The following is a 13,142-nucleotide window of genomic DNA, read 5'->3' on the forward strand; positions in this document are numbered from 1 at the left end:
GCCTCCCCCGCGCCGCGCGGAGGCGCGCATGCGCCAGGGGTGGGCTTCTGAATGGGACTTGGGGCCTGAAATAGGAATTGAAGGAGTGAGTGGGAGCGCCTTTTCTTGAGAAAACGGGAGTCCCTGTTCTGCTGCTGGTGCTGCAGGTGATCATCTGCCCGATGGAGGTAAAGCCAGCGGGGCCTTTCTGTCCTGGCATCTCCTGAGTGGGAGCAATCCTTGGACGCATCCAGTATTGGAGGTGATATCCCCATCAGCTGGTGCATAGCCGTCGCTGGAGTGCAGGCCAGTGCTTATTCTTGGAGCGAAAACTATTAGATTTGCTCTCCCTGCTTTCTAATAAACGAGCTGTGACTGAAAGAAAGCAGTAGCTGAATGCAGTGGCACAAGCTATTCACACAATCCCTGTAGTACTGGAGAGGCTGAATTGAGACCCCCCAAAAAGAAAGGAAAAAAAAAAAAAGGAAATAGCTCCTTTAAGCCTCCAAAACATGATTGTCTCATTTTATACCCTTTATATTTTTTGTGTTAGCACTCACAAAACCATTGCATGTTTGCGTTCACAAATTCTTAACAAATGAGCGAATCAGTGACTAGCAGCTTGTTTGGTTCATCCCCAGGAAGCTCTGCCTGAGTGCTGCTGAAACAGAGCAAGTGTGGGGTGGGTGTTGGAATCAAGCTTCCCACCTTCACGGCGGCACGGCAAAGCCTGCTAAAAGCAACTCAACAACCAGGCAGCAAAAATACCTTATTTTTATGTAGTAGATGCACAGAGCGTGCATCTACCCCTGTTAACACACACGGACGAGGCACGGCCTGGCATGTGCAAGCCGCGCCAGCAGGAGCAACCCAGGAGCAAATCCAGCTCCAGAGGGGCCGAAGGCAGCGGCATTGAAGTGCCACACGCGCCCCGACTCCTTGTTTTGCGACCCAGCCTGATGCGTGCAAGCCTCCGTGTCATTTATGTGCCCCCCCGCAGCTGTAAAACCCCGCACGGCAGCACTTGGTGCTAACCCGGGCCGGGGAAAGGCGCTCGGCGGCGGCGCCAGGAAGCGGCGGCACCGCCCGGGGCAGATCCCAGGGGCCCTCGGCGGGAACGCGAACGGGAACTGGGGCCGGTGAGCGGGAAAGCGGGATGGGGACCGGGGCTCCTGCCCCCGCCCAGCTGGGTCGTGCAGGCTCTTCCTGCCGGGAAGGCATTCCCGGGGACAAAGCGCCCTCCAGCCCTTTGTGCTCCCCGAGCCGCGCTGCACCCGTCGCTCTGCGGCCCCGCTGGGGGGTGCTGGGCTGGGAATGCTGCCCGGGGCGAAAGGAGTGGAATGGCACTTGCTCGTGCTCCAGCGCAGGGGATGAGGAGGAGAGGGTAGGATAGCGCTTGTCCAAGGCGGCGGAAGGGCTCGGGCACCAGTGATGCGCCAGTGCCCAAAACAAAGGCGCTGAACTTTTACCTCCAAGGTTTTGTAACAAAGCAGAGCAATAGATGGAGTGTTGGATGCAACGGGAAAGCTTAATGTTACCGGAACAGTGGGGTTTGAGGCTTTGCTGTGTGCCTTTAAAAACAAGTAGACTCCATGGGGAATTACAGAAGTGCAACTTTTTACAAACCACTTGTGTGAATGTCTGCTTTAAAAAAAAAAGCAAAATTTGCCTTTTTTTTTTTTAAGACAAATCTTTACATAGCGGTAAACACAGTCCTGACGTGAAGAGTGTGAAAAATGCGTATTTTATGATTGGCTTTTTGCAAATATTAAAATGAATATGTGTTATGTTAGAAAATTAATATGCTGTATTAATTTGCTTAAGTAGTGTGTTAAATATAGTTTTAACATAAGGTTAAAATAGAAACTATGCTATGTAGGATACTTTTTTTCTAAAGAAAGGACTCGCACCAAGATAGCAGCCACAGGACGCCTAAATCTTTCAGAGAGAGAATTTATTGGCCCGTTATCAGAAGAAACGAACTTCTTCCTGCCCCGTTCAGCCATGAGACACCGTTAGGATTCAGAGGAAGAAGTTGATGATGACCAGACAGAATCCTTTATTTGAATGGAATTTATGCATCATGTATGAAGTGTATGAATATGCAACAGGCTGTTGTTTTTAAGGGTTAATGCTCTGTTAATGTGTGTCCTTTTTTGGACTTATGTTGCCCAGAAAAAGGTACCCAGACATCCATAACTCTTTGTTTCTATTGTCTCATATTGTCCTAATCCAAATTGTCCAAAATTTTTATTACTCTAATTATATTGCTATTTTTATAACCATTTTATTACTATTAAAGTTTTAAAATTTTAAAACAAGTGATTGGCGTTTTTCACAAAGAGCAAACCAAAAAGATTGACTGCATCTGCTGACTGATCTGGTTGTTTTCTAGGTCCTGGATGTAGGAAATATGAATGACTGGCAGAGAAAAAGCCCTCTAGACTGGGAAACATATGTGAACAAATTGGTCAAAGTTGTTGCAGTTGAGAAACATGAATATGAAGGATGGGTTTTAACAGTTGACCCAGTTTCTGCCACGTAAGTACCAAAGCTTTTATGAAAAGCAAGATTTTTAGGAGGAGAAAAGATTCCAAGGCTGAAGCAAACTTATTTAGAGCAAAAATGGTTTGTTATCTTGTTAAGTTGCAGTTTCTGCTGATGGCTGCAGCCTCCTTGTCTTCTGGTTTGTACTTCCTGTGCACCTCATCTCTGGCTGAGCATGGGAAACTAAAAAACCCTCGATTTAGAACAAGCCCTGCTTAGCAACAACTAAAATATCAGTGTGCTAGGAATGTTATTCTCACTGTAAATTCTAAACTCAGCACTGTGCCAGCTTCTAGGAGAATTGCTAAAAAATCAGCTCTCTACCAGTTGAATGCATGTGTTGAAGGTGAAAGTTCAGAGCTTGCAGCTAAGGCTTCAGCAAACCCAGCTACTCATGCTAAACAAGTAAAGCTAAGTGAACAGCATATTAAATCACACAGTAGTATAATTCCAAGTGACTTACTCTAATTTAAAACTTAATATTTAGCTGTACTGTTACCTCTCAACAATCCATGTGTTAAAGATTGCTTTTGGTAATATACTAAACCCTGTTTCATTAAGAGTGCTGGAGTGTTTTCAGTGCTTTAGGTGTTGAAATCCTTAGCCTTTGTCCAGAGTTCTTACATTGATGCCTGGCTTTCCACTCCAGCCAGACATCCAGGAAGGTGTCAAGGCTTCTCTGGAGAGCAAGCAGGGAAAATCAGGGACACTGAACAGAAAGTGGTATCACACATCTTTAATATCCCAAGTGAGTAACTTGAAAACAGGGTTTGAAAGGCAAAATGCACCCGGGAGTAGGCAGAAATTTGTCTCCTTGCTGCCAGAGCTCTTTCATACCTTATTGGATGTGAGCTTGTCCCACATGAACACAGGCTGGAGGCTGAAAACTAAACCATTCAGCTTCTGATGTGTTTCAGCAGACTGGTTTGCTGCTTCAGCTCTGAAGTAGCTCCAGTAATCTCCTGAAGTTTCCTATCATTTTGGTAAGGAAGGTGCATGGAGCTGTGAGTGATTCTGGTGATGGTCCAGGCCCAAATCAAGGCATATCTCACTGGACACATCCCTAAAAAAACTCATTACTTCACTAGCCTATTACTGCCACTAATGGTGGCAGTAATAGGCTAGTGAAGTGCTGGTATCAAGTTCTGGAATTTTGCTTCCCACAAGAGGAAGAAAATGGTTTCTGATGCTCTTTGTTGATATATGAGGGAGAGATCCTAGAAATATAACCAGCTGCCTTCCTACTTGCATTTTAGGAGTTCTGGGATGCAAGTGCCCTTGGGATAACACGAGGCTTCTATAATGTAAGCCTGAGCCTTCTGTAGTGTGTTCTGTTGTATTTTCATTTCATAAACTGGCAACAGTCATAAAAAAAATATTCTTTTGGCAATGATCAATAAATATTACTTTCTTCATTAAAAGGATCTGGTGTTGTTAGCTGCGTTCAGCATTCAAAGTGCTGTATGTATAAAGGTATCACTGTTTCTGAATGTTGAAATGTTTTAGGTTCTTCAGCAGTGTTGGAAAGCTGCACAAAAATATTTAGATTTCCAGACTTGTCTTTATTTTTTTTGAAGCAAAGTGTACATTAATATTCTGCTTGATAGTGTCTGGAGTAGTTTCAAATTCAAGACCAGCAATTCTCTGCAGAGCCCCACATTTTTAGTATTTTAAGGGTATAGCAGCATGCTTTTCAAAGGAAAATACTGGGTGCTGGGTATTGCCTAAGTACCTGGGTTAGGCTGATGCTAATGAGCTCTTATCTCCAAAACCTTGGAGGCTGCTTCTCAGTCTTCAGTCAAGAACAGGAACTTACACGATCTTCTTTCCTTGACAGCATTGTCCTTGCAACATTCCCAGAGAACGAGAAAGGATCCATCTCATTCGTCATGGGCCACGCTGTCCAAGAGGTGGAGGTCCTGCAGGAAGGGGACAGTGACATGGAGCAGCGCCTTGCTCGCATCCTCACGCCCGAGGAAAGCCAAGCCTACAGCGCGGAGGAGCTGGAGAGGAGGAAGAACGCCTTGAAGACGTGGCTGGAGACAAACCACATCCCTGTGGGCGAGCAGGGGGAGCTGGGCAGGACGCTGAGCGTGGCGGGGGTGCTGAGCATCGAGCCCCCGTACGGCCCCGAGCAGTGCAGCAGCACCAACGAGATCATCCTGGCCCGCGTGCAGGGCCTGCTGCAGGGCTTCCTGCAACTGCAGCGCTGAGGGCTCCTGCTGTGAGGCCTTTGGACTCCAGGAGCTCTCCTGGTTTAGGAACCATCCTCTTTTAGGAGCTCTCCTGGGTGTCAATATTCACTAGTTGCAGAAATGCTGTATTTTGGGTACTTTCATCTTGATTTTTTTGTATGTAAAGGAAGGAATAAAAAAGAATAAACTCAAAGCACAAGCATTTTTTCATGTGCTATTTTTATTAGAAGCAAACTGTTGGATAATGCTGATGTATTAAACTGATTTGTCAGTTTGTCAGTTTAGAGTTTTTGTAACAATATTGTAAAAGATGATCTATAATACATTTAAACTTTTCCCTTTAAATGTATTTAAATTTTAAATATTAAATGTTTTCCCTTTAAAACTAGTTTAATTATCTAGTGCTGAAGGCGTGTTTATTTGAACTGCTTACCAGATTCTTTCCTTTTTTTCTTTAAGAAAGAGAATGATGACACCTAGACTTCCCAAACCAACTTAAAAAAATTCAGAAAAAAAATGTTCAGAAAGCTGTTTGTTTTCCTGGCTGGTTGGTTGGTTGTTTTTCCCATTACTGTTCTCCTAGTTTAGAACATAAACTACAATGTATGTCTGAGTTCGTAAAATTATTAGGGAAGATTAGCAGGCAAGTAGCAGGTTTTAAAACGATTACCTGTCTATATTTGTTATTTTAGAACAGCAGTGCTTGGAAAAACAGTGTTCTGTAAAAGGAAAATGTGTTGCAATTCATTAAGTTTGTGTTTTTTAATGCTGTTTCTAGTTTATGCCAACATGTGATGCAGGAATCATTATGTGATTATTCTTGAGATTATTAATGCAGTGAGGAACATTAGAGCCCTCATTTATCTCAGTGTATTTGTTCTGCCTTATTAGGAGATAAGCACACTGGTATGCTCAAAAGCAGCTGGAAAGTCTGCCTAACCCTTGTTCCTAAAAGGCTCTCCTCATTCGTGCTAGGATTTACCTAAAATTACTTTTCATCTGTCAGGTTTATGTTGATTTTTAATTAAAAAATGTCTGCTGCCCATCCATTACTGTGTCTCCCTGGAAAGGCTGGGAGATGCCAACACACAACAGCTTCAGCTGCATGTCAGATACGAGGGGAGAAACCAGGGCCTGAACTCCCGAGGCTGGTTGAGATGGAGCCAAGGTGTGAGAGAGATTCGGAGCAACTTGGGGATGCCTTGTTCCAAGGGAGGCACCGCTCCTGGCCGTGGAGTAAGGACCATGGATGGCGTCAGCTCCTTCACCCTCAGCACAGGCAGAAGCCATGATGGGTCACGCATGAGGGGTGCAAAATGCAACAAGGGGCTCCCGACCGGTCTGCCCCCTCAGAGCCGGACAGGAGCTCTCACTGGGGGCTGCCGGGGGCGAGTGTGTGCCCGGGAGGAGCGGGGGCGGCCCGTGCCCGCTCACGTCCCCTCACGCCTGATGGGCCGCCATGGCCGCCGCGCGGGAACCGACTCTCGCGAGGCCCGCTCGCGCCGAGGCGCGGCCCGCCTCGCCCCGCCCCCCGCGCGGCGCGCAGGCGCAGCGACGGTTCCTCTATATAAGGGTCGCGCCTGCCCGGGCTCGCGCTGTCATCGGGAGGATGTCGCGATACGGGCGATACGGTGGGGACGGCGGCGAGCCTAGGGTGTTTCACAATCGCGTCAGGGCTTCCACTGTGGGTAGGGGGGCGAGGAGGAAGGTGGCGGGAGCGGCGGCGTTCGTGCCGCTCCGGCGGTGGAAGAAGGTGATCGTTCCCTCAGACGGCCGCTGAGAGGGATGGTGGCGAAGGGTCGGGGCACGGCGGGGGCGGCCGCCGCGGCCGCGGGGTCTGTGTAGGGCGGGCGCGGCCCGGCGGGAGCGCTCTAAGATGGACGCGGTGTCAAAGATGGCGGCGGCTGGGGGAGCGGGGGAGGGGCGGCCGCGTGCCCGACGCCGCGCGCGGCACTGACATGGCAGCCGCTTGTCCCCGCAGAGACCAAGGTGTACGTGGGCAACCTGGGCACGGGCGCCGGCAAAGGCGAGCTGGAGAGAGCTTTCAGCTATTATGGACCCCTGAGAACCGTGTGGATCGCCAGGAACCCGCCGGGGTTCGCCTTCGTGGAGTTCGAAGACCCCCGGGATGCCGAAGATGCTGTCCTTGGCCTCGATGGGAAGTACGTGCATGTCTGGAACTTCTTTGAGGGCCGCAGCCCTCGATCTCCCTATGCCACACCAATCAGAGATTTCTCATGTTCGTTGCTTGAGCGTGTCAGAGGAAAATATTCCTTTCATTAATAGCTGCTGTATCTTGCAGGATAATATGCGGCTCCAGGGTCAGAGTGGAAGTATCCACAGGGATGCCGCGCCGCTCCCGCTACGATCGGCCACCCGCCCGGCGCCCCTTCGACCCCAACGACAGATGCTACGAGTGTGGTGAGAAAGGCCACTATGCCTATGACTGTCACCGCTATAGCCGGCGAAGGAGGAGCAGGTACGTGCGGGGTCGGGGCGGCCGCGTTGCTTCGCCAGCTCGCTTTTGTGTAGTTCTTGTTAGCAAAAAACACAATGTTACACCAGTTTTAACTCTAACTGTCATAAGTCAACAGGTGTATATCACAATTTTTTTTTTGCTAATACATATAAAATGTTACTATTTTAATAATCAACCTGGTCAAAACCTTTCAGGTTTCTTCGTTTGAGTCAGTCGCCTTGATTCAGAATGTCACGAGCCTTAAGATTTCATGCTGAGGCGCCTTGCAAATCCGACACTTAAGATCCTCCTAGACCTTGAGGTGATCAGCATAAGAGGCCAGATCCCCTCGAGCCATCTACACGTAGCTTCACCTTATTCTTTAAGGGCAGAAAATTTGAGACGGTGACCGCCGTAACAGTAAATTTGGCTTTCAATTGGGGCCCCCCTCCGGTTTAGAAAGAGGAACACCAGATTGACCACATTCCCACCTAGAAAAATCTTCTTGCGTCAATCAAGCCTCACCCTGGCTCATTGGGCTGTCAGTTTGATCGTCGTTAGATTGAAGAGAACACCTACCTAGATGCAGCGCTCGCCTATAGATACTTCTAGATCGTCTAGATCTGCTAGACCTTGGGCCAAAGAGGGTCGACCTGCAAACTTGCAAGGTTTATTTTAAATACGCATTACAGTGTTTTCTATTCTAATGTAATTCTGCAATGTAATTCAGCTTTTAACATTTTTCTAGGTAGTAAAAATGCTCAAGACAAGTAGGCCCAGACATTTTTCCAACTGACAGATGCTAGTGGTGTGTTTTTGTTGTTTTATTTGGTTTGGTTTTTGGTTTTTCTTTTTTTGATTTATTTTTAAATCCTCTTTTTAGTTGTCTGAAAAAAGTTTTGACTTCAGCAGGGCCTCACACGTGCGGGTTGCTGCAGCTGTCTGCTGATACCTGTTTTTTCTAACCTAAACCCAGGTCCCGGTCTAGATCCCGCTCGAGGTCCCGAGGGAGAAGGTATTCCCGGTCACGCAGCCGCAGCCGTGGTAGGAGGTAGGGCTCTGCCTTCTGTGTGTTCATTCCCACTCCTTCCTCTGTGGGAACCTCTTTCCTTGTCTGTATTTGTTGTGAAAAGTGCCTTGCAGTGATGGGTTGGTTTTTGCTTTGTTCTGTAGATCCAGGTCAGCTTCCTACCGCCGGTCCCGGTCGATGTCTCCTCGTAGATACAGATCCTTCTCACCCCGCAGGTCCCGCTCTGGTTCTCTAAGAAGATCAAGGTATGTGGTTGCTGCTAAACCCACAGCATTGTTGACGGGCACATAAGGTGGAGCTGAAATATCAAATATCTATATATATTTATAGCATTTATAATGTAATCAGTAAGTTTGTTTTGCAGTTCACGTGTTGATAGGAACTTTTGTGTTGTTACACGCACAAGAGCTATTCTGAATACTTTGTTTAAAATCTAAGCATGTAATTTTGGAGCTGCTGTTTCTGAGATGTTACTTTTTTCTTTTTAACATTTTACCAAAGTTACAGCCTCGCTCTGTGGTTAAGGTTTCCAAATTCACCTACAAGTGTACAGGGTGTAATTGCTTAGTCCAGTAAGACAGTAGAACTCATTTTATCTGCATGGCAGTACTGACCAACAGATCAACAAAGTTCTCAGTCTTCTGGGACATTTATAAGAACTGGTTTCTGTCTCACCTGTATGAAGCATGTGGTACTAGAGCTTCCATTGTTTTCTTTCCAGATCTAGGTCCAGGTCACGCTCCAGGTCCCGGTCTGTTGTATGGCCTCGAAGCAGGTGAGACACTCATTTTGGTTCAAACCAGTAAGGGATTTGGTGTGTTGTTTGTTGTTTGGTTGTGCTGATGTGTTGTTTCTTTGTTTTGTTTTTTTTTTTTTTTCCTTCCCTGGGGGAATTTGTTTGGAAGCACTTAAAAGGCTGTCCAGTAGAGCAATATTTGCATTTAATAATTTATACCTTTTCACAGACAAAAGCAGTGGTGTACAATTTAAGGTCTGTGGCGAGAATTTTTTAAAAAAAGTTAATGCTTAGGTATGTAGTAAATTGAGGATGGTTTCATGTGCTGTGCTGCCTTCTACTTAGCAGTGGAGGAGATGCTCATGCTGCTGAGTACCAGTTCTGGGTGGTTGTGAGCATTCCCATCCTCAGTGACTGTGACCCAGTAGGAAGTTACTTATTATGAGGGGGGAAATGGGCCAGACGGCACCTCAGGAGAGTGACCAGGAAGGTTTCAAAGCAGTGGCACGTAATGTTTTGTTTAACATGTGCCAGCAGTGTCCTTGTAGTATTTTCTGTGAGGTAATAGGCCAGGTAAAGGTGAATATTGATTACCTATCAAAAACAGTTCTGAGCAGAAATAGAGTAAAAGTATTCTGCTTTTTTGGCCAAGTGTGTTGAACAGAGCATTCTGCTGTTGAGTGATAGCTTGAATTCTGACACTCTACGAAGACATTTTTTAAGTAACAACAAACATTTGAGTTGATAAAGTAACATAATAAATGTAGGAGGAAAGTTTCACTGTCCAAGTAGATTTTAATTCCTGAGATAAACTGGGAATAGTTTACTCATTAGTAGCTAGATATTGGTGGAAAATATATATTATGCTGAATAAAATTGGCATTGGGAACTTGAGCTGAGCAATGCACCAGCCGTTCAGCACACACGCTTACTTGTGGCTGATTCCAGGCTCTTAATGTGCTATTAAAATACTTTCTAAGATGATACTTGAAACTATTCTTCCCTTTCTAGAAGGGATACTTGCAGGTAGGAAGGAAGTGTGGGAGTCTGGTCTGGTGTTTTGTGGAGCTGGCAGCTGAAGCTTTGCTGGGGAGCTTCCTGTGCTTGCACTTGTGCCTTTTGATGAGTGGGGTCTCTGCAGTAGGAGCTGAGGATTCCCTTGGAAGGTCCTGGGGAAGGCCTGCAGCACCAGAGCCTTCCCCCTGTGGTTGGTGCTGCTGCCTGGGGTGAATTTGCTGTTGCTGGTGTAGCTAACTCTCCGTGTGTTTGCATGCCCACTGGCTGCTTTGCTGAGCTTTATTTTTCTCCTGTTGTAGGTCTGAGTCTCATGGTAGATCTAAATCTGGCTTACCTGCTAAAAGGTGAGCGTTCAAATACAAGTACCACTCAGTTGGTTTTTGTTTTGGTTGGTGGGGTTTTTTGTGGGGTTCTTTGGTTTTTTCCCTCATGATTCAAAATCACTGTTTGGACTGGTATTTCAGTTGCAGGGTTGTTTTTTACTTTTGTAACTGATTTCAAAAGCATTTTTCATACATTATGGGGTTTTTTTGAACAGCTGATTTTTTGTGGGACAGTAGGCAATTCTTCCAGGATTTTGCATACAGCTGTTACACACTCATTATTACAAAAAAATACTTTTGACAGATTTGGGGCATGTTTTCTCCTACCTCTGTTCTTAAGTGTCTGTAGTTCTCCCTGTCCCTAACTCTGCTCGATTCACTGCTCCTGCTTTGCAGGGTTACTGTGATTACAGCAGCTTTGAAGCTGTGTGTTGCTCTTTACCCGAGGGCTCCAGCTTCCAGCATTTTTCCTTCTCACCTGCAGCTTCTTGCTTAAAGTACCTGGGTACACTTGATACCAGCAGTGTCAATGCATTTTTAACAACATCAAATTGTTCTGGTTTTAAATGGTCAGAAGTGGGTACTGAGAGCACCCAGGTGTACCAGCCACACTGACTGGTCTGTTTGTTTGTTTGTTTTTAAACAGCCGCTCAAAGTCCAGATCACCATCTCCAAAGAGAAGGTAGGAATGTCTTAAAACTGGAGTCTGTTCTATGGTTCAATAGCACTTGAGCTTGAGCAGTTCCTAGAGAAGTTAACTTGGGCAAGGATAAAAGCTCGGGATTTTTAGTTGCCTACATCTGAACTATGAGAAGATGAATTGTTTATGGGCATTTCCTGCTGCTGGCTGTCAGAATGTTATTGTATAGCTAAGGAATAAGAATGCTGCTGCTAAGGAAACCTTTAATGAAATGTTTCTGAGGAATTTAGAATCTAGGGAACAAGTGAGTAATGTAAGGTGTAGAGCAAGCCAATGAAGTGGTGTAGGATTAAATTCCTGCTGGTGACTTGTGAAGGCTCAGGAGTTGCACAGCTGCCAAGCTGTGCTGTGCTCCATGAAGGAATAAGTTTTCCTGTGTTACCAGAGTATGTGCTGGAATTGAGATATCTGAGCAGGCTAGATGTCTCAGCTCTCTTAGTCTTCAGCTTTCAAGCTTAAAGCAGTATTTAAGTTAAAGTGTAAAATACAACACTTATTATTTAAAAACTGTAAATGAAAATAGGGGCAGAACTCCAGAGGAAGCCTGGGGTAGCATGCACAGTTTCTGTTGGTTTTACTGTAAGAGTTGTTCTTAATGGTTTGTTGTCTTTTTTTTGTTTTTTCCTTTCAGTCACTCACCATCAGGAAGCCCTTGAAGGAATGAAAATCCTAAAAGAATGGGTTCAAATTTAAGAAGTTTAGTAAAAAAAATATTTTGTTTACATTGTAAGGGATTTTGTGATGTAAGGGCTTAGCCCTAGAAGGCTGTTTCTATTGACTAGCAATTGGCATGAACCTCTATCTTCTAAAAGTCTTGTTAGCAGACTAATACAAAACTCTTCTGTTGTGTTTGTGTTCTGTGATCTGAAAATGTTGGGCTTTTTTTTTTTTATTGGTGCATTGAAATAAACTGCATTTCTAACTAAGAAATCAGTTGTGATAAGCCTGCTGTTCACAGTTGGGATGGGGAAGCAAGCAGTGTGCCCCTGGGGTGAAAAACAGCAGGCAGGTTGGGCCAGGCAGCACCAGCTAGGGGGAAAAGGTACCAGTCTGTTTGTGTGTATGCTCGATGTCCATGTCTGTATACCTTTTTTAGGAAGTTTGAGGGGGTTTGTGGAGATCACAGGTCCAAAGCACAACCTGCAGGTTGTGTTCAAGTAGCAGGATCTGTGGGGAGTTGAGAGCTCAAGTTCCTCGTGTCTGCCACGTTCCATCCTGGCAGTGAAATGTACCCAGGGGCCTTGCTGCTGTGCTGATGTGTTGTTGTTTTGGGAAACCAGACTAACCCCATCTCACCATGGATAGGTTACTGAATTAATAAAATAGTTCAGCATTTTTGCCAATTTGCTTTATCTTTGTAGCTGATAATGGCTGTTACCAGAATAGCAAGGAAATTTTGGAGTACTGGGTAATTTTAGGAATGGTAGGAAGGACAGCATGCTGCTTTCCTGGAGTGGCTGAACACCTGCCTGCCCAAGGGAAGTAGGGAATAAATTCTTTTGCTTTTGTTTTATTAAACTGTATCTCAGTGTGTGAATTTCTCATATCCCATGCTTCTCCCTCTTCCTGGTGCCAGCTCATGGAGGTGGGACAGAGGAGGGAGTGGAGCCAGCTGGGGCTAATCCATCTCAGGAGAGCTGCAGTGGCCATTCTCTGCACAGCAATGTTGGGCTTGATACTCCTGTCATCTTCCTCACAGCAGTCTGTGTTGGTGTGAAACTCCTACAAACAATTCATGTGTATTTTTTAAAAAAAACCAAACTTCTCCAAACAATGTTCCTCCCTCCACTCATCGTGCCTCAGGCCGAAGGTTACAGATCAGACTGGTGCTGGAGGCAGTGTTCACTCTGGTGACAGAAAGGTGACAGCCCAGTCCTGTCACTTAAGGCATGTAGTATTTGAGCAGCTTGGCTGCAGCAGTGCTCAGCACTGCAATTAAAAGCAAGGCCAAAGGGAGGAAATAATAGTTCGTGATTGCTACAGCATTTTACCCCACAGTGGAGCAGCCCAGTCCTCAGAGCAGGAGTTTGGCTGAAAGCTTCCAAAAGTGAGACTTCATTTCAGCTGTGCCGGGTGGCAGGAGGACTACCCCATACCAGAACATGTTAGCAATTAACAATGGCATCTGCCAGTAATTCATTTTAATGCACTACAGCA

General features: G+C 45.9%; 2 protein-coding genes across 8 annotated transcripts; both read left to right on the forward strand.

Moving 5' to 3' along the window:
* Window positions 1-21: 21 nt before the first annotated feature.
* On the forward strand, window positions 22-5,109 carry GEMIN6 (gem nuclear organelle associated protein 6). 5 transcript variants are annotated; one of them, XM_066547833.1, is made up of 3 exons: window positions 22-167; window positions 2,375-2,520; window positions 4,364-5,109. In XM_066547833.1, the coding sequence occupies exons 1-3, from the start codon at window positions 162-164 to the stop codon at window positions 4,737-4,739; spliced, it is 528 nt and encodes a 175-aa protein (XP_066403930.1). In that variant the 5' UTR covers window positions 22-161; the 3' UTR covers window positions 4,740-5,109. The 5 variants fall into 5 exon arrangements, with proteins under 5 accessions (XP_066403930.1, XP_066403933.1, XP_066403934.1 ...); XM_066547836.1 differs by having other exon boundaries at window positions 36-146; XM_066547837.1 differs by lacking the exon at window positions 22-167 and adding an exon at window positions 174-285.
* A 1,169-nt stretch (window positions 5,110-6,278) lies between these two features.
* Window positions 6,279-12,503, forward strand: LOC136554443 (serine/arginine-rich splicing factor 7-like). 3 transcript variants are annotated; one of them, XM_066546404.1, is made up of 9 exons: window positions 6,279-6,352; window positions 6,703-6,883; window positions 7,024-7,200; window positions 8,156-8,230; window positions 8,353-8,454; window positions 8,931-8,984; window positions 10,262-10,306; window positions 10,932-10,967; window positions 11,617-12,503. In XM_066546404.1, exons 1-9 carry the CDS (start codon window positions 6,331-6,333, stop codon window positions 11,639-11,641), a joined length of 717 nt encoding a protein of 238 aa, XP_066402501.1. In that variant the 5' UTR covers window positions 6,279-6,330; the 3' UTR covers window positions 11,642-12,503. The 3 variants fall into 3 exon arrangements, 2 of the variants coding, with proteins under 2 accessions (XP_066402501.1, XP_066402502.1); XM_066546405.1 differs by lacking the exon at window positions 10,262-10,306; XR_010783331.1 differs by lacking the exons at window positions 8,931-8,984; window positions 10,262-10,306; window positions 10,932-10,967; window positions 11,617-12,503 and having other exon boundaries at window positions 7,024-7,847; window positions 8,353-8,389.
* The last annotated feature ends 639 nt before the right edge of the window (window positions 12,504-13,142 follow it).

This window comes from Molothrus aeneus, chromosome 3, assembly GCF_037042795.1.
Source record: "Molothrus aeneus isolate 106 chromosome 3, BPBGC_Maene_1.0, whole genome shotgun sequence".
Taxonomy (NCBI): domain Eukaryota; kingdom Metazoa; phylum Chordata; class Aves; order Passeriformes; family Icteridae; genus Molothrus; species Molothrus aeneus.